Source organism: Euleptes europaea, chromosome 14 (assembly GCF_029931775.1).
Source record: "Euleptes europaea isolate rEulEur1 chromosome 14, rEulEur1.hap1, whole genome shotgun sequence".
In the NCBI taxonomy this organism is placed as follows: domain Eukaryota; kingdom Metazoa; phylum Chordata; class Lepidosauria; order Squamata; family Sphaerodactylidae; genus Euleptes; species Euleptes europaea.
Genome location: NC_079325.1, coordinates 30,228,078 through 30,247,084, shown reverse-complemented (window position 1 = coordinate 30,247,084; position 19,007 = coordinate 30,228,078). Strand labels below are relative to the sequence as shown.

The window sequence follows — 19,007 nt, the reverse complement described above, 5'->3', positions numbered from 1 at the left end:
TTCTTACAACCCATGTTATCTGTGATATCTGGAAGTTGCAGAATGCACCCCCCACCCCATCCCTGGTGCATCTGCAACTCTCTATGGCATCATTCTCCTCTGTCAAACCTCGTGGTAAAACACATGCTCCAAAGAGTTTCTGAAACAAAGAGCATCCAAACAAAAGAATAGCTCCCCTTTTCAGACCCCACCCCATGTGCCCTGGGGCCTTCAGCCAATCTGGCTGCAAACCTTGGGGCTCTGGCCCACTAAACCTGGCCCTCCAATCCAAGAGGTAAGATGTTAGTATGTTATCCCTCCCAGTTGGAAAAGGATGCTCTGAACCCAGGGAACAGCACCTGCTCCCCTTCTTCCTAGCCACAGAGATGCCTGGACCAGTTTCCATCACCATAACTGTCAAGGCATCTCTTGCCCCCCTGCCCCTCATCTCACTGTCATGGCAAGGGGAATTCTGGTCATTCCAAATATTTGCATAAGAGAACTTTGGGGTCAGGAAGCAATTTTCCTCCAGGCCAGATTGCCCGGGGATCTTGGAGGGTTGTTGTTGTTTTTTGGCCATCTTCTGGGTGTGGAGTAGGGGGTCACTGGGGGTGTGGAGGGGGGAGGTAGTTGTGAATTTCCTGCATTGTGCAAGGGGTTGGACTAGGTGACCCTGGTGATTCCTTCCAACTCTATGTTTCTATGATTAAGGGAAGGGGGAGAAATAGTTTCCTACATGTGATTATGTCTCAGGATTTCTGCTCACCCATGGGATGTGTCCCCTACGCTTTTCTCTAGCTGTTTTTGTAAAACAGGCTTTCTTAAATGTAGGGCTGTCAATTCGGTTCGGTCTGAACTGAAAATCAACCGAATTTCCCCTGATTCGGTGATTTTCTGTTCGGACGGATCCGATTAAATGATACAGAACCTTGTACAACTGGCTTGATTTAGGTCAGAGGACTACAACCTTGTTCAGCCTGGGGGCACTTTGAGAACACTAAGAACAGGTAGCGAATGTTACGTAGATTGCAATCCCTCTTACAGACTGGACTGCCTTTAACTCTGCAAAAAAAGCTGTAATCAGTCTCCCCTTTGTAAGAAGGATACCGTACCCCCTTCAGAACAAAAGCATGACCAAAGGCCCATGAGCTCAGAGACAAGTCCAGGAACCCAATATCCTTTTAAGTAAACTGCTGCTTGGTTTCTTCTGCAGTGGACAGAAACAACGTAAAATATTTCAGAGCAAAGGATGCGGCCATCAGTGATGAAAGTGATCTTGTTGACCCTTCTGTGGAAGTTACTTTTGCAGGGAAAACAGTAAGTGCTATGAAGCTCTGGTTTTCAGGAAGCAGAGGAGCCATATCTAAGTAGAGTGGAATGAATGCTGTAATAAATTATAGTTTGTTGCAGTTTTGCATAAATTACTAGCCCACTTATCCACACATCTCTACAATCTCACTTGTGGCATAAAAGGACCATGTTTTGCAGAGCTTCCCATATAAGGTTGCAAATAAACCAACCTACTTATTAGAATTGTCCATTTTCAATATTAAAGACTTTAGTCCTAGACAACTTCTTCTCCGCAGGTCCATCTCTCTAAACTGAGGCCCCACTGCAATTTACTGAAGGGAAATGAACAGGAGGGAAACTAACAGGGTTGCCAACCTCCAGGTACTAGTTGGAGATCTCCTGCTATTACAACTGATCTCCAGCCGATATAGATCAGTTCACCTGGAGAAAATGGCCACTTTGGCAGTGGGACTCTATGGCACTGAAGTCCCTCCCCTCCCCAACCCCCGCCTTCCTCAGGCTCTGCCCCAAAAACCTCCCGCCAATGGCGAAGAGGGACCTGGCAACCCTACCCCCATATCTTCGGCCAGTGCTAGATGGATTTCTCAACAAATCCGATGTGACTAAATTGGAATATCCGTTGTCCAATAAAAACCACTGGGTATCCAGACAAGTAGCTACCGTAAATTCTGTCTTGGGATATGTAAGACACAGGAAAACGATATAACTTGAGGGTCCAGTTTATATGACGGGTTGGGCATGTGCAATGTTGCATGTGTACCTCTGTCCCACCAGCATCATGTTTAAATCAGGCCTTAGTCAAGTGGAAAGGACATATCACTTCTCCTTGTTGGCCTGTATTTAGTGCCAGGGTGTAGTGAAAACTAGGCTGAAGAGTGTGGCTGATCTGTGTTTATCTGCCTTCTTTGACAACATGCTCAGCTACGGACCAGAGTTGTATTTGGAAGTGCCAACCCTGCATGGAACCAGATGGTATCCTTTCCTGTCCAGGTGAGCTACAATATTCAGAAATGGGAGGGAAACTAACAGGGTTGCCAACCTCCAGGTACTAGCTGGAGATCTGCTATTACAACTGATCTCCAGCCGATAGAGATCAGTTCACCTGGAGAGAATGGCCGCTTTGGCAATCTGACTCTATGGCATTGACGTCCCTCCCCTCCCCAAACCACGCCCTCCTCAGGCTTCACCCCCTTCCCACCGGTGGCGAAAAGGGACCTGGCAACCCTAAGCGTACTTGAGGTCGGGGCTAAACCCACTTCCTCCATAACGGACCTTAATGGGGGAGACACAGAATAATACCTGCTAGTTGCAAAGCCTAAACGTTGGTTTTGTCTCTTGGTCCTTCGAGAATATGATACAGTCTTGGGCCTGCCTTTTAAATGCACTTTTAGATGGTGCAGGGCATCTTGGACCACAGAGGTAGAGTATTCTCCTGATTGGGATGCCTTTCCATTGCAGATGCCTTCCGTGTGTGATCTAATCAAGCTTACCATCCTTGATGGGTGAGTAGGAACACTTTGGATCATATCTCAAATGCACGCAATACTTTGACCATATACAGTCCTCCAAAACAATAATACGTAGCATCTGCATAGCACATTTCCTAAAAGTAATTAAAAGCGTTAAAAGTAATTAATATATCCTATCTCAAGACCTAACTACACATTGCATGTAAATGCATGCAACAGAAACCGGATGGCTATGGCTTTTATAAGAAAAAACCGCTTCTGTAGGAGACGATTTGGAGCACAAACATATTGGACAAGGAGAGGGTTAAACACTTCCCCACCACTGCTTCTGTGCTCCAAATCATGCCCAACCAAAACTGATATCCCTCGGTCATACTTACAACAGCCCACTAAGGTAGGCTACTCCATATCGCAATGTGGAGCTCAGTCTGAGAGAAGAGTGGTTTGCCTATTGAAGTTAGATTTGAAGCAAGGAATTCCAGACTGGCAGAGGAAGCTCACAACAATTATAGGTATTTAGTGAATAGCTCTATTGGGTAGGTCAGGCATGGCCTATATTCTGCGGTAATTCGGCCTTCCACACTACTCTTAGGGCGAAAACGCATGCGCGCTTTAGCCTCCTTTATTCCCTGTTTCAGCCAGGATTCAGCCAGGATCAAATGCATGCGTTTCGCAGAACGTGCTTTCGATCCTGGCTGAATCCTGGCTGAAACAGGGAATAAAAGAGGCTAAAGCGACCATGCGTTTTCCCCCTTAGACATAGGCAGAAATTTCTTTTTCCCTCAAGGTGATTTGGACAACAGCTAGAAATATTAGGTGACGGAGGTCTGTTTTGAGGAGGGTGAGGATGGGTATTACGGTATGTCAATGCAAAACAAAAAACAAACCAGTAAGTTATCAGATACCTTTACAAGTATTTGATTTTCAGAAACCTGTTCTTGAGGGGGTTTTAAATTTCATGTTTTAAAAATTATCTCGCCTCTTATTGTTGGTTTCTTTGTTCAGGCACCTTGAACAAGAAGGAAGGGCAGGATGAAAATACTTTGATTAATAAATAAGCTCTACAGGCACTTATTAAAGTACCATTTGTCAGTTCTTTACTGTGCCCCACTTATCTTCTGCAGTGTAAAAAAAATACCTACGAGGCCATAGAGTTCCCATGGGCCTCTGTAGAGACCCTCCACCACTGAAACCTTTCCATTTCCTTTTGTTTTCTAGGGATGAATATTCAGACACCAGTATTCTTGGGACCACTTTTCTCAGCCTCTCCCAGAACTCTTTCACAGGGTCCGAAGCACACGGTAAGCAAATTTCAACCAGGCCTTGGCCAAGACATTTTGGCTTGAGTTGGAAAATCCAAATGAAGAAGAAGAGTTGGTTTTAATATGCCGACTTTCTCTACCACTTAAGGAAGAATCACCTTCCCTTCCCCTCCCCACAACAGACACCCTGTGATAGGGTTGCCAACTTCCAGGTACTAGCTGGAGATCTCCTGCTATTACAACTGATCTCCAGCCGATAGAGATCAGTTCCCCTGGAGAAAATGGCCGCCTTGGCAATTGGACTCTATGGCATTGAAGTCCCTCCCCCTCCAAACCCCGCCCTCCTCAGGCACCACCCCAAAACCTCCCGCCAGTGGCGAAGAGGCACTTGGCAACCCTACCCTGTGAGGTAGGTGGGGCAGAAAGAATGTGACTAGCCCAAGGTCACCCAGCTGGCTTCATGTGTAGGAGTTGGGAAACAAATCCAGTTCACCAGATTAGCCTCCACTGCTCATATGGAGGAGTGACTCTATAGAAGCTAGTTTGGGGGAGTGAAAGGTTGGCAAAGAGGAGGAAGGACTATTCTGAGTCTTAGGTCTCGTTCAACTACGCAGAAGAATGGGTTGGAAGTAGAGAGGCCAAGCAATGCCTGGCAACCAGCGGGAGGATTGTTGGTAAGGAAATTTGTTGGGGGTTCCAACACTGGCTGTTTCATTATTCCACTTCTGTTAAAAACCCAGAAATGACATAGGGTAGTTCAAGAATCATCAGAAGTTCTATAGTAAAATCATAAGAGTTTCCAGAGATTCCTGTGTGTGTGTAAAGTGCCGTCAAGTCGCAGCCAACTTATGGCGACCCCTTTTGGGGTTTTCATGGCAAGAGACTAACAGAGGTGGTTTGCCAGTGCCTTCCTCTGCACAGCAACCCTGGTATTCCTTGGTGGTCTCCCATCCAAATACTAACCAGGGCTGACCCTGCTTAGCTTCTGAGATCTGATGAGATCAGGCTAGCCTGGGCCATCCAGGTCAGGGCCCAGTGATTCTTAGAGCTACCCTATGTCAAGTCCAGTTTTTTACTAGAAGTAATGCAGTGCTGCAAAGCCACTCTGCATGCTTTAAAAAATATAATCCAAGTCGTAAGAACACATCCTTGCTGGCCCTTGGAGTCATCCCTGATCTCTGGAACTCTAAGAGCAGAGTAGCTGGCTGAGAGGGATTCCACAAGCTGCCCAAATGAAGTGTGGGAGATCTTGGATCTATTCAATAGGCAATAGGGTGGGATTGGCTCTCTGGAGTCACCACCTTTCTGAGATCAGGACAATTCTGGATGGTAGAGTTGAAATCCATCTTTGAACTGCCTGCAGTTTTCCCCCCTTTGCTTAACACACTTAGAGAACAGGGAATCAGTACCTGGACCATAGGACTCCTAGTTCAACCCACTAATATTTTACTAGGGTTTGTTCAGGAGTACTTGCAGGTGGGATTTATTGCCTTTAATAGTACCCAAAACTCATCTCCTCTTAGGGTTGCCAACCTCCAGGTGGTAGATGGAGATAACCTGCTATTACAACTGATCGCCAGCCAATAGAGATAGTTCACCTGGAGAAATTGGCAGCTTTGGCAATTGGACTCTATAGCATTGAAGTCCCTCCCCTCTCCAAACCTTGCCCTCCTCAGGCTCCACCTCCAAAATCTCCAGGTATTTCCCACCCCGGAGCTGGCAACCCAATCTCCTCTCCTTGCCTCTCAATAGGGTGGATGTACATCTTTCTTCTCCTTTTTTTTCTCAAGGTCTTCTTGGTTCAGGGAATGTCTCAGGGTTCCTGCCATGCTTTGGACCCTCCTTTCTGCCGATCTATGGAAGTCCAAGGGAGAACATGAATGTAGAGGATCCTTATGAGGAACTCAACAGTGGAACTGTAAGTCTTGTTCTCCAGTGCATCAATACTGCAAACCTAGCCTGGTACAGAGGGCCTTGCCAGGTGTAGAACTTACAAAAGCAAAAGTCTTCCCCTTACCTTATTAATGTTTCCCATATATATATACAATAGATTGTATGCCATTAAGGTATGGACATATCTATCCTACTGTTTGTACAGGACTTAGGCGCATTTTAACTTAAGTACATCTTAAATAATATTAATAATGTAGTAGTTTCTAAGGACCAGACTAATTGACATGGAAAAAATCAATGGTGTCAAATCTGAAGATTATGTAAGGCTTGCTGGGGAGAGAAGGTGCTAATCAGTTCCTCCTTTGCTTCTTCTATGATTTTAATCCTCCTGAAGCTGCAATTAACTTTGTGGGTGGGAAAAGTCAGATGCTAATGTTTATAGTGGTTTTCTCCCTATGCAGAGCTAATTGTAGCTTCAGAGGAGCTCTTTAAATTGTGGAAGAGGTGTGGGGGAAATAGTTAAACACCTTTCCTCCAGTTACAAATCCTTGATCTTCAATTCTACTAATCAGCTTTAAAATTAAAAAACAGACATTTTTAACCATGGAGTTCTCATATATTGTTCAGTTTGGCCAAGGTTAACAATCCAAAGCAAAATTTCTAGGAAGTGTGTCGCATTGAATTCAGTAGGGTTTACTTCTGCCCCGTGGCGCAGAGTGGTAAGCTGCAGTACTGCAGTCCAAGCTCTGCTCACAACCTGAGTTCGATCCTGATGGAAGTCGGTTTCAGGTAGCCGGCTCATGTCGACTCAGCCTTCCATAATTCCGAGGTCGGTAAAATGAGTACCCAGCTTGCTGGGGGTAAAGGGAAGATGACTGGGGAAGGCACTGGCAAACCACCCTGTAAACAAAGTCTGCCTAGTAAATGTCGGGATGGGATGTCACCCCATGGATCAGGAATGACCCGGTGCTTGCACAGAGGACCCTTACCTTTACCTTAAACATGTTTAGCGAATCATCCTACATGTTTAGCAGAAATCGCCCTTATATTTGAACTTTTTCTCACTAATCATGAGGGCTAGAATCTTCCTTTTTGTTTTGTTTTTTATTCTCAGAGGTGTACCCCTGGGAACCCAGTGCAAGCAGCTCTGAGCTCCTGGATTAAAGGAATTATAAATGTAACAGATAATCATGTTATGCCTTGTATGTAGCATACAGCAATTTGTGGCTTCCAGTTATTCCTGTAGTATTGAATTAGCACCAGACCACCTCTGCTTCTCAATTGCCTTGAAAGCCCTACTTACCATAAGTAGGCTGTGACTTGGCAGCACTTTACACACACACTGAATTAGCACATGTTGGGGAGAATATGCAAGTTTTTGTAGCCCAAGGGCCCCTTCTCTAAGGCTGAGATCTTGCACCTGTGATTTTAGGCCATTTGGCTGTTTCCTTGCATTAACCCTTCCTCCACTTCAGGGTTTGGCTTTGATTACGCTTGCATTTTCCAATCATCAGAGGTTGCCTTGCTCTCCCTGTGTGTTTTCTGGATTCGTATTTAGCCAGCATCCAGAAAATGCGTGGAACCACATGGGGAGAGCGAGGCGACCTCTGACAGTCAGAAAATGCAAGCATAATCAAAGCAAAGCCTGCAAGTAGTCGGCGGGGTGACCACGAGGAAACAGCCATGCATAAATGGCCTTAGACAGATCTAGAGGGTAGGAATGATCCTTCTTTCATGGAGCCTTTTGTTCTATTAATATTCTAGGAAGAAGGGGTAGCTTATCGGGGAAGGATCCTTGTGGAGCTGTACACCAGCATGAAGGTGATCCCTAATAACGTGATAGAGGACATTCCTCAAGAAACAGTTAATAAAATAGAGGTAACCACAGATGAACAAATACCATGTATTCTCTTATAGTATGCAGAGAAATATGGAAGACATCTCTTTTCTGTCAAGATTTGGGACTTACAGGATGTTGCTTTGGTGATACTGGCAAGAATGAGGGGAGAGCAAGCCATATAGTATGGTTGGAAGGAACATGATGGCAGCCACCTTGCTGAAACTAAGCAGGTTGGGGTGTGGTCAGCACCTGGCAAGGGGGCCTCTTGGGAAAATTCTGTCCTGTAATGGAAGAAAGATGGAATAAAAATAGGGGTGGGGTGGGGACATGGGGCATGTGATATCGGTGGTGTCTAGGGTTGCCAGCTCTGGGTAGGAAAATACCTGAAGATTTGAGGGTTGAAGCTGAGGAAGGCAGAGTGTGGGGCGGGACTTCAATGGGTCCATAGAGTCCATCTTCCAAAGCATCCATTTTCTCCAGGTGAACTGATCTCTGTTGCCTGAAGATCAGTTGTAATACCAGGAGATCTCCAGCCATCATCTAGAGGTTGGCATCCCTAGAATTTTCTCTACATCCCTTCTGGGGAAAACCAGGAAATGATTTAAGATCGCTTTGGGAATTGCCAGAAAGTCTGTGGTAAAACCATGAAAGGTAAAGCCATAATATTTCCGGTGATCCTTAAAGCTACCCTATGTCGTTTCTGGGTTTTCCCAGAAGTAACATAGCAATGCAGCTGGTGACACTGTTGTTGTTTTTCCTCCTGCCCCTCTTTAAAGCAGCAGCAGGCAAAGAGGGCTGCCAGTAGGAGGTCTTCTGCCATAGCAGGAAGCCTGACAGCCCTAGTTAAAAACATGATTAAATAATAAGAGTTCCTGGGATTATGCCAGCAGCTTCAGAACTCTTGGAACACATTTTTCCTCAGGTGTGAGTTCACCGTAACCTCCCTTTCTTCCTGTTTGTGGGCTTCCTAGTGGTAGGTTGGCCACTGTGTGAACAGAATGCAGCACTAGATGGGCCTTTGGTCTAATCCAGCTTGGCTCTTTTTATGTTCTTTTGTCTTCAGTGTTAGTTCTGCCCACCATCCCCTCACATTCATGGAGCTATTACCCCCACCATGTGAAGGCCTTCTGAAGTTCGGTGGGGTCCTTGCCTAAGCTGCATACAAGCTAAAAGAACGTCTAGGTCAAAAATTGGTGGGGCTGCTTCCTATGGAAGCCAACTTAGGCATTGGATGGGAGAATCAAATATCTTCTCATTTTTTCTCATCACATCATATGACTTGCTACTGCCAAGAAAAAATGGCATATCCCAAGCTCTTCTTGCCTAGGACCAGCTGTTCTTGGCTGATGCCTTCTTCTCCTAACTTTTCATTGTTCTTTACTTTGGTAGCGCTTCATGTCCCGGCACAGGTATGGGCTCTGTGCCGTCTTTTATTCAGCTACCATGATAGACGACATCAAGGAACTGATTCAATTTGAGGTCAGCATTGGGAATTACGGCAACAAGTTTGATGGGACATGCAAACCTTTTGCTTCGACCACACAGTACGGCCAAGCAGTGTTTGATGGTAAGGAGTGTGTAGTAGGAGAAAAACAGCAGGAGTAGGGAGAGGGAATGAGCTGGGAAATGTTGTGAGAGGAATTCCTGAGGAGGAAAGTGTTGCTTGGAGTTGCAGGGATAAGGCCCTGCCCTGAGCCCCAAGCCAGTGATGATGACTCTAATTTCATTCCAGGTAATTGCTACTACTACCTGCCCTGGTACGACACAAAGCCCATGGTCGCCGTAACCTCTTTCTGGGAGGATGTGTGCTACCGAATCAAATGTCTGAACGCCATGCAGTTCATGTACAACAGGCTGGTGAGTTCAGGCACTGGCTGAGTAAAGTGTTCAGTAGGGTTGCCAGGTCCCTCTTCGCCACTGGCAGGACGTTTTTTGGGCAAAGACTGTGTGCCATAGAGTCCAATTGCCAAAGTGGCCATTTTCTCCAAGCAAACTGGTCTCTATTGGCTGGAGATCAGTTGTAATAGCAGGAGATCTCCAGCTAGTACCTGGAGGTTGGCAACCGTAGTGTTCAGGGCAAATAGCTAAACAAGAAGTAATGGAGTGTTTGGCAGTAAGTGAGATGTGTCTCCAGCATGATCCTCTCGTGCTGCATGCTGTTTCCACAGGCCAGATGTCTCTGAGCAGCAGCTTAAAAACAGGGTGATGGAGGTTACCATTCCCAACACCAGAGGGTATATTAGCAGAAAGCACAGAGGTTCCATGCTTAGTATTGTTGCTAACAGGTGCTGCTGGTCTCTGAAAGGTGTCAGTTACCACGGGTGAACTGTTCCAGGGAGACCTTTGTTTAAATACCCACACAGCCTTGAAGATCTCTGGGAGACCTTAGACCTGTCATTCTCTTTCAGCCTCATCTACCACATAGAGTTGTTGTGAGGACAAAATGGTGGGGGGGGAGGACACATGTATTAGATAGGTAGACAAGTCTCAAGGTCATGCCAAATGAGTGATTCTTCGATTAGTAAGTAGCATAATGGGACATAGTTGATGCTTGACTTGCCATTCAAATTCCCATAGGTCCTTTATCTTAGTCTTTGGATGAGGAAGACTGCTGGTTATTTTAATGCTTCTCTCATGGCACACCTCATGGCATTCTTAAAAAAAAACAACCATGTTTGTGTTATATTCATTCTTCTTTAACCTATTTTGTTTGTTTCCTTTTCTTCCTTCCCTCCTTCCCACTAATTGGGCAGACGGGGTCCTAGGGTCATAGAGCACCCTCGAGTCTGCAATCTAGGACTACATTTCCCAGGGTGTCAAGAGACCTGACCACTTGGGCATGTTGGAAAGAGTATCTGACGTTTCATTCCCACACCAGCCTAGTGATTTTTGCCACAACCAGTCTATCTCGGCTGGTGCTAGCAATTGACAAGGTGGTGCTAGCAATTGACAAGGTAAAGCATTTGCTAAGGCCCAGATTTAGTTTGGAGGTCTCCTGGTCTTTTGTACTTGATATACTCAAAGGCCACATAGGCTGCTTCTGACCTAGCAAAGTCCTGTGTGAAGCCAGAGTCCTCTGAGGAGTCTGAGCACATTCTTATACCTGCCCCTCATCAGCCAGGTTTTTCATACCAAAGCAAACCAACTCGCATAGTATGGCCACTGTGTAGTATATACATCACTCAACTTTAATGTTAAAACAACATATATTCTCCTAACATCAATAGCATCTACCATGGAATGTAAAGCAAAAACACCCGTGTTTCTTCACACCCAGTCTACTTATATCTATATTAACTATTAAACTATACATAAAACTATTTCATATTATCAATACAATGTTTTATTGTATAAACATTGTATTGATAATATGAAATAGTTTTATGTACAGTTTAATTGTTACTATAGATATAAGTACACTGGATTTGGAGAAACATGGGTGTTTTTGCTTTACATTCCATGTTAGATGTTATTGATGTTAGGAGAATATATGTTGTTTTAACATTAAAGTTGATTGACTTTATATGACATATACTATACTCTGTAGTAGATGAGTGGCCATACTATGCGAGTTGGTTTGCTATAATACAGAGCATAGCAAGGTGTTTTGTTTAGATTGAGGTTTTTCATACCAACAGGTAACCAGGCTCCCAGGCTCTGATGGCACAAAAACACCTCCAGACAGTTCTAGGATTGGCTAATGGGCTGTCCAGCTATAGACACGAGTCTCCTTTTCTAACAGAAGCGAAATCTGGATGATCTTAAAGCCATCCTCAGTCCCAAGGATCCCAAAGTGGAGGTTGTTTGGAAGAAGCTCCAGATGGAACTGCTGGAGGACAGCAAGTGAGCAACTGGGAGGGAGGGCCAAGGGATCTTGGGCGGGGTTAGGCACCATGGAACTGGTGTCCTGAGGAGGTCCAAGTGGAATTGGGTGGCATCCACAGGGCGGTTTTGCTCTGGCTTGGTTCTCAAGCTGGAGCTGCATTTTTTTGAGCATTCACACCATGTCATCTTCTAATAATCTACTTTCCAATCTACTTTGTTCTGATTCCAAACCTGCTTTATTATGACCTTTCCTGAAAGATCAAAGAGCAAGTGAATTTGCAAGCCACGTGGACGGAAAAGCTCACATTTTCTGATCTCCCACCCACACTGGAGCCACTTTATTGTCCTCATCCCCTCTTGACCACCATTTTCCATGTCACGCCACTGGAAGACCTTTTGCTGACTTAAAAATAATACATAGCATTACTAAGGCTGTTCTTTCCCTCTAGATATGAAACCCTAGATTCCTCATTTCTTCATTGGCTACATTCCAACTTCCTAAGTATGTCCCACCTAAAAAAAAGTGGCCTGCCTGTATGTGTTTCTGTCACTAGTAGCCACCAGCCATCAATGCTCATGTAGGCAAGCATTTTCTAGCGTCCACTATGGCAAAACTACACATTTGCCACATGATTGCCACAAGGACTTGCAGCACAATGCTAGCTGCAAGCTCCTCACGGGGACTCTATTTAGAAGCACCACAATAATGTCACTCCAGTGGTGCCATTTTGGCTCAGGAAAGCAGTGCAGGGGGGGAAGGTAGAAGCCCCTCCTCCCTAGGGTTGCCAACCTCCAGGCACTAGCTAGGGATCTCCTGCTATTACAACTGATCTCCAGCCGATAGAGGTCAGTTCACCTGGAGAAAATGGCTGCTTTGGCCATTGGATATGGCATTGAAGTCCCACCCCTCCACAAACCCTACTCTCTTCAGGCTCTGCCCCAAAAACCTCCCAACAGTGGCGAAGAGGGACCTGATAACCCTACTCCTCCCCCTTTGCCACTGTTCCACACAGAATCAGGCCTCTGCAGTGCTTCTAAGTAGAGGAACTTCCCATGAAGAAATTGCAACTGGCATATGGCAACCACATTGAAAACATAATGTGTCTCTGTGGAAAACATAAGGCATGCTTTGGCCAAGAGGAGGCTTCTTTAGCTAATTAGCTATTGCAAAGCCTACAGATGATTATTTCTTCACTTGACGCCATGCTGTTACTATAAAATGCTGAACTTTCTCTGCCTGCTCTGTACTCAGGAAGCCTCTTCCAGACCTGGAAAATCAGGCAACTGCGACCTTTCTGGATCGGCAGCGGTGGAAACTGCGAATCCGGCTCCTCCAACAAATCAGCAAGGCAGTGGAAAGGACAAATTCCAGGAATCCTCGGAAGAAACTGATTGTCAAAGCCGAGAACTGGCTCCACAAGCTTGCCTCAGTTACTGTAGAGGTACATCAGTGGCCTGAAGTTTGGTAGTCTTAGTGAGACCTGCTTTAACAAAATGAGAGATGCTTCTGGGATAATTTTCCATGTTCATTGGCCAAGGGCGGTCTGCACTGGGATGTGAAGGAGAGAGAGGAAGCTGGCCAAAGACATCCTAAGTTCCAGATTGCCCATCTTTTATTTTCAGAGCACAAGGGTAGCCAGGAGGCAGGTCCTGTGGCTCGTCAAGGGACATGGTGCCATTCATCATGGTTGTCTTTCCCCACTACTGGGAGTTTTGTTTTTAAATTGTGGAACTCCCTGCCCCAGGATGGGGTGATGGCTGCCAACTTGGAAGGCTTTAAGAGGGGAGTGGACATGTTCATGGAGGAGAGGGCTATCCATGGCTACTAGTTAGGGTTGCCAGGTCCCTCTTCACCACCGGCAGGAGGTTTTTGGGGCAGAGCCTGAGGAGGGTGGGGTTTGGGGAGGGGAGGGACTTCAATGCCATAGAGTCCAATTGCCAAAGCGGCCATTTTCTCCAGGTGAACTGATCTCTATCAGCTGGAGATCAGTTGTAATAGCAGGAGATCTCCAGCTAGTACCTGGAGGTTGGCAACCCTACTAGTAGTCAAAATGGATACTAGTCATGATGCATACCTGTTCTCTCCAGGATCAGAGGAGCCTGCCTGTTATATTAGGTGTTTTGGAACACAGGCAGGATGGTGCTGCTGCAGTCGTCTTGTTTGTGGCTTCCTAGAGGCACCTGGTTGGCCACTGTGTGAACAGACTGCTGGACTTGATGGGTCTTGGTTTGATCCAGCAGGGCTTTTCCGATGTTCTTATCGGCTTCGCATCCAACAGTGGTATGTCTCTTTCTACCACCTTGTTCAGCAGCATATGTTGATCCAGCCTCCCAGCCTCAGAGAACCCCTACCTCTCCACAGCCTTGACATAATCATCATGGGCAAGTTGTGTTTTAAAAAACAACCAGTTTTATCTTGGGCCCAGAGTAATGATGAGATTATTCCAATTGCTAAAGAAATGTCCCACTTTCCTGTAACATGGGGCACATTGCCCCATGGGGAACTGTACTCAGAAGAGCCACAGACGGCTCCTGCACCACTGAGTGAGCATCACTGGTCTAGTGCAAACATTTCTCTGAACTTCAGTCTTCCATCAGTAGGGTTGCCAGCTCCAGGTTGGGAAATACCTGAAGATTTGAGGGGTGGAGCCTGAGGAGGTGGGGTTTGGGGAGGGGAGGGACTTCAATGCCATAAGGTCCAATTTCCAGAGTGGCCATTTTCTCCAGGTGAACTGATCTCTGTTGCCTGGAGATCAGCTGCAATAGCAGGAGATCTCCAGCCACCACCTTGAGGCTGGCAATCCTATCCGTGAAGCGGCAATAGTCATGATGTACCTCAGAGAGCTGTTGTGCGGATGGAAGAGATCACATGCGTGTAAAGCACTTATTAAACATTTTCTCTGAATAAGTTATAAAACGTGACCAACTTGCTTAAAGGCAGAACGATGGATGATCTTCAAAAGAAATGGCAGATGTACTATGATTATGCTTACTTGAAAGTTTAGAATAAGATATTTGTATATGAGGTACAGTGGGAGGAAAGTAGGTAGTAAACTATGGAGAAAGAATTTTTTCACTTCAGTTCAGGTACTGGCATAACAAAGATTTCGCTAAATACAGTAAAACACATAGAGAGAAAGAATTTTTATTAGAGCTAAAGGAGGGGTGATAAGTATGACTAAGAGTAGCAGTATTAGATGTTGTTCGTAATGTTAAAATTTATAGCTCTGACCAATTAGCAAGAAAGTTAAAGAGTAAGAAGCTTATATGATATATATGTAATTTAGAGCGGTTTATTGTTAAGTGGAATTGATTGTATAAATGAACGATATTAGATCGTTGATTGGCTTATGAACAACTATTCACTGATCTCCTTGGAAGAAGTTTTAATCTGTATGTTTTTGTGTTTGCTTTTGTAATCTTTAAACTTTTAATAAAATATATTTTTTAAAAAAGTTATAAAGGTGAACACAATGACAGTAACTTCTAGCTCTTCTTAGACCCAGATCAGCATGCCGGACGTGATTATCTGGATGCTCTGCAACGAGAGGCGGGTGGCCTATGCCCGGGTGAAGTCTCATACTATCATGTTCTCCAAACATGCCCACCGTACCAATGGAGTGCTATGTGGCAAAACTCAGACCATCTTTATGAAGGTAAAAAAAGATATACTGGGATTTCGTTGAAAAGAAACCAGTTTCTCGATCTTCAGGTTGAGGTTTGTGGGAAAGGAAGGCAGGGATGGGGAAGAGCAGATTCAAATTGCCAGCAGACGGAAAAAGGAGAATAGAGCATGGCAGATCTGCATTTCTGACAGTCAAGTTGTGGCGTGCATGAGCATAACTCTCTTTTGGTTTCTCCTGCAGAGCATACTGCCAGACAAAGAGGAGGAGTCTGAAATCCCTAGTTTGCTCCGGGTGCGGCTGTGGCTTGGACGGTTGGCTGATAGTCCAGAGTTTATGAAATGTTGTGAAGGGAGAATCCTTGTTTTTGCCGAGACGGTGAGAAAATCAGGACAGTTTTACCAAAAAAAGTCCAATTGATTCTACCCTTGGGGAGACCTGGGTTCAAATCCCCATGTATTGGGTGTGAACCCTGTGGGGTAGATTGGGGTGAGAGAGAGAGCACGCATCTCTTTTAGACTAAGTTTCCCTAGCATTGCTAGAACAGGTACACTATGCATGTTGCCCTAAAGTCCTTAGAGGAAGGATAGAATAAAAATGGAAGAAATAATCCTCTGAACATTTCAGTATGAAAACCAAAAGAAGACCCATGGGATATGGGGGACTAGGGGCCTGAATCCTCACCCCAGCTTCTCAGATATAACCGGGGATGTCAGACTCGCCAAAGACAAATTCCAGCAGCCAAGGGGTTGGAAGTGGGATGGCGACTGGACCATAGAGCCCCAAAGAAGGTGAGTTATTTTTTCATAGCAAGGCAGGCGCAGCAGCAATCTGGAAAAATTAGCGGGGGAGGTCTTTAGTCAGGGGGCACTTTCATTTATGCTGCATAATCCACTTTCAGTCCACTTTCAATGCACTTTAACGATTGCTTGCAAGTGGATTTTGCCCTTTCGCACAGTAAAATCCAGCTGCAAAGAGCATTGAAAGTGCATTATTTGGTATGTGTGAAAGCATCTTGGGAGAGTGTATATTTTAGTTGTTTGCATGTGTGACACTGAAAAGCTTGGTATATTGTGCCACTTCACCACCGCCACGGTTATTGCATGTTGATGAACTCTGCATCACATGGTGACTTTTTTACATGTGCAATTGAAATACCAAACACGACATTTCTGATTAATTCGAGCAGAATGCTTGTCCCTGGAGCTGGTATGTGCATCAAGCTGCAAGCAGAATTGGGCACTATTCTTGACTGACACTGAGCTGCTGCAAAACACCTCAGCCTATATCTCATCATCTCCTCACCCCCCCCCACCCCATAATGTGTAAGGATTCTTAACGCATGAGGTCATGTCACTGCACTGAGTCAGTCTCTCCATCCCAATGAAGCAGTGTGGCCAGGGAAATTTGCAGCATCACCAGTAGAGGATGTTTTACGGCATGTGTTGAAGAAGCCTAGACGTTATGGGGAAGGGAGTAGAAGTCCTGTGTGGCTCCACCCTGTGAGCAGTAGTAACAATACTCCACATTTATATAGTGCTTTTGTGCTGAACAAGCTTACCTTATTATGTTTATTTAGTTATTTAAACGTTTGCAGTCACATAAAAGTAGCAATTAAAATTCCATGACGTCTTTCACACACACTAAACCCAGCTGCAAAGTGCTTTATTCAGCATGCCGCAAAAGTGCCCTTTGTCATTTAAAACAAAAATAACACTACACCATGCTGGCTTTCACTAAAGGTAAATGTCCCCTGTGCAAGCACTGGGTCATTCCTGACCCATCCTGACGTTTCCAAGGCAGACTTTGTTTTATGGGGTGGTTTCCCAGTGCCTTCCCCAGTCATTTTCCCTTTACCCCCAGCAAGCCGGGTACTCATTTTACCAACCTCAGAAGGATGGAAGGTTGAGTCAACCTTGAGCCAGCTACCTGAAACCAACTTCCGTCGAGATCGAACTCAGGTCGTGAGCAGAGCTTGGACTGCAGTACTACAGCTTACCACTATGCGCCACGGGGCTCCTGGCTTTTGGCTTTCATTGCCTTCCTTAAAATCCACAAAGGGAGGTGTCCATTGTGTCTCTTAGGGTGGGGAAGCATTCAGCAGTCTTAATGCCACTGTCATTCATGATGGAGAAGGTTTTTTTTTTCAGGTATTCTAGCTGCAAGTCGCCCTGACCTGGATGGCCCAGGCTAGCCTGATCTCGTCAGATCTAAGAAGCTAAGCAGGGTCAGCCCTGGTTAGCATTTGGATGGGAGACCACCAAGGAAGTCCAGGGTTGCTGTGCAGAGGAAGGCACTGGCAAACCACCTCTGTTAGTCTCTTGCCATGAAAACCCCAAAAAGGGGTCGCCATAAGTCGGCTGCAACTTGATGGCACTTTACACACACGCAGCTGCAAGTCATCTAGAGCTTTAATGGTCACCACCAACACTTTGAATTTGGGACCAGGAACAAACTGGTGACCAATGAAGTCAGATCAAAATTGGTGTAATTGAGGCCCAGCATGGAGTAAGCCCTTAACTATTAAAAAAGAAACTCAGTGGACAGTGATGGCAGAGAACAATACCCTTATGCAATTTTGATTCCAGTTTCCCATTCTCTTTCATTGTTTCTTTCCAGACTCTTGCTGGACATAGAGACCAACCACAGTGAAGTCTTGGAGGAAGTATATGAGAACCAAACACGACTCCCTGAGCGTGAATGGAGACCTGCCCCTATCCCGTACACTGATGTGGTGAGTGAAGAGAACATAAGGAGCTGATGATCGACACAGAAAGTCTGAGGCTGGACAGGAACCTGTTCTCATTGGACTGTTTTATCAGTGGTTCTCAAAACTTCCTACTTCCAGGGAACCCTGTAGACTGATTTGTCTGCTAAGGCACTTCTGCACATATGCCAGGTATCAGAGTGGTTGGTTGACATTTCACAAAGTAGAACTAATGGTTAGGAGGAGGTCTCTGTATAAGTCTGTGTGTTTCAATGAGCTACTCACTGGAGCTTGGAGAAGATGCTGCCACATCAGTTGAGGAAGAGGGATAGGTTGGAGAGAGGGCATGGCTAAGTTATAGAGCATCTGGTCTGCATGCAGAAGATCTCAGGTTCAGTCCCTAGAATCTCCAATTAAGAGGATCAAGTAAAGAGTGATATGAAAGATCTCAGCCCAAGACCCTGGAGAGCTGTTGCCAGTCAGACAAGGATGACCCTGATAGACCAAAGGTCTGATTCAGTATAAGCCAGTTTCATGTATTTGTGTGAGGAGTGTGTAGTCAACAGTTTTAGGAGACACAAGTTGAGGAGGGAGCAATCTGAGGACAGGCTCAACTCGAAGCCCCTTACAATGCAGGATCTCTCCCTCTGGGTATCTGATGCAGGTTAGCAGATCTGCTGCCTTGTAGAAGAAGAAGAGTTTTTTATGCCCTGATTAAGGAGACTCAAAGCAGCTTAAAATCTCTTTCCCTTCCTCTCCCCACAACAGACACCTTGAGAGGTAGGTAGGGCTGAGAGAGGTTTGAGAGAACTGTGATTAGCCCAAGGTCACCCAGCAGGCTTTATGTGGAGGAGTGGGGAAACAAACCTGGTTCTCCAGATTAAGAGTAATCCGCTCTTAACCACTACACCACACTGGCTCTCAAAGGGTCTCTTTGCCTCTACTTAATGCTCTTTTGGTGACTCTGTAAATAAAACAAATCTTACCAAGATGTCTTAAGTCCCCAGTGTTCTAAACCAAAGGAAACCATCCCCAGTAGCTCTTCTAGAACTTTTCAGGGAGGTAGGGAGCATGTATCTTCATTACTACTATATTATA

The 19,007-nt window shown here is 45.4% G+C and overlaps 1 protein-coding gene across 1 annotated transcript in view; it reads left to right on the top strand.

Moving 5' to 3' along the window:
- Positions 1-19,007, top strand: part of FER1L5 (fer-1 like family member 5) — a 71,669-nt gene that overhangs the window by 20,501 nt on the left and 32,161 nt on the right. Inside the window, exons 10-22 of the mRNA XM_056860080.1 lie at positions 1,193-1,296; positions 2,749-2,792; positions 3,978-4,060; positions 5,827-5,939; positions 7,679-7,792; positions 9,144-9,321; positions 9,487-9,611; positions 11,497-11,597; positions 12,832-13,021; positions 15,080-15,235; positions 15,446-15,580; positions 15,830-15,993; positions 17,822-17,936. Coding sequence (XP_056716058.1) covers positions 1,193-1,296; positions 2,749-2,792; positions 3,978-4,060; positions 5,827-5,939; positions 7,679-7,792; positions 9,144-9,321; positions 9,487-9,611; positions 11,497-11,597; positions 12,832-13,021; positions 15,080-15,235; positions 15,446-15,580; positions 15,830-15,993; positions 17,822-17,936 — 1,622 coding nt within the window. The remainder of the gene's footprint in view (positions 1-1,192; positions 1,297-2,748; positions 2,793-3,977; positions 4,061-5,826; positions 5,940-7,678; positions 7,793-9,143; positions 9,322-9,486; positions 9,612-11,496; positions 11,598-12,831; positions 13,022-15,079; positions 15,236-15,445; positions 15,581-15,829; positions 15,994-17,821; positions 17,937-19,007) is intronic.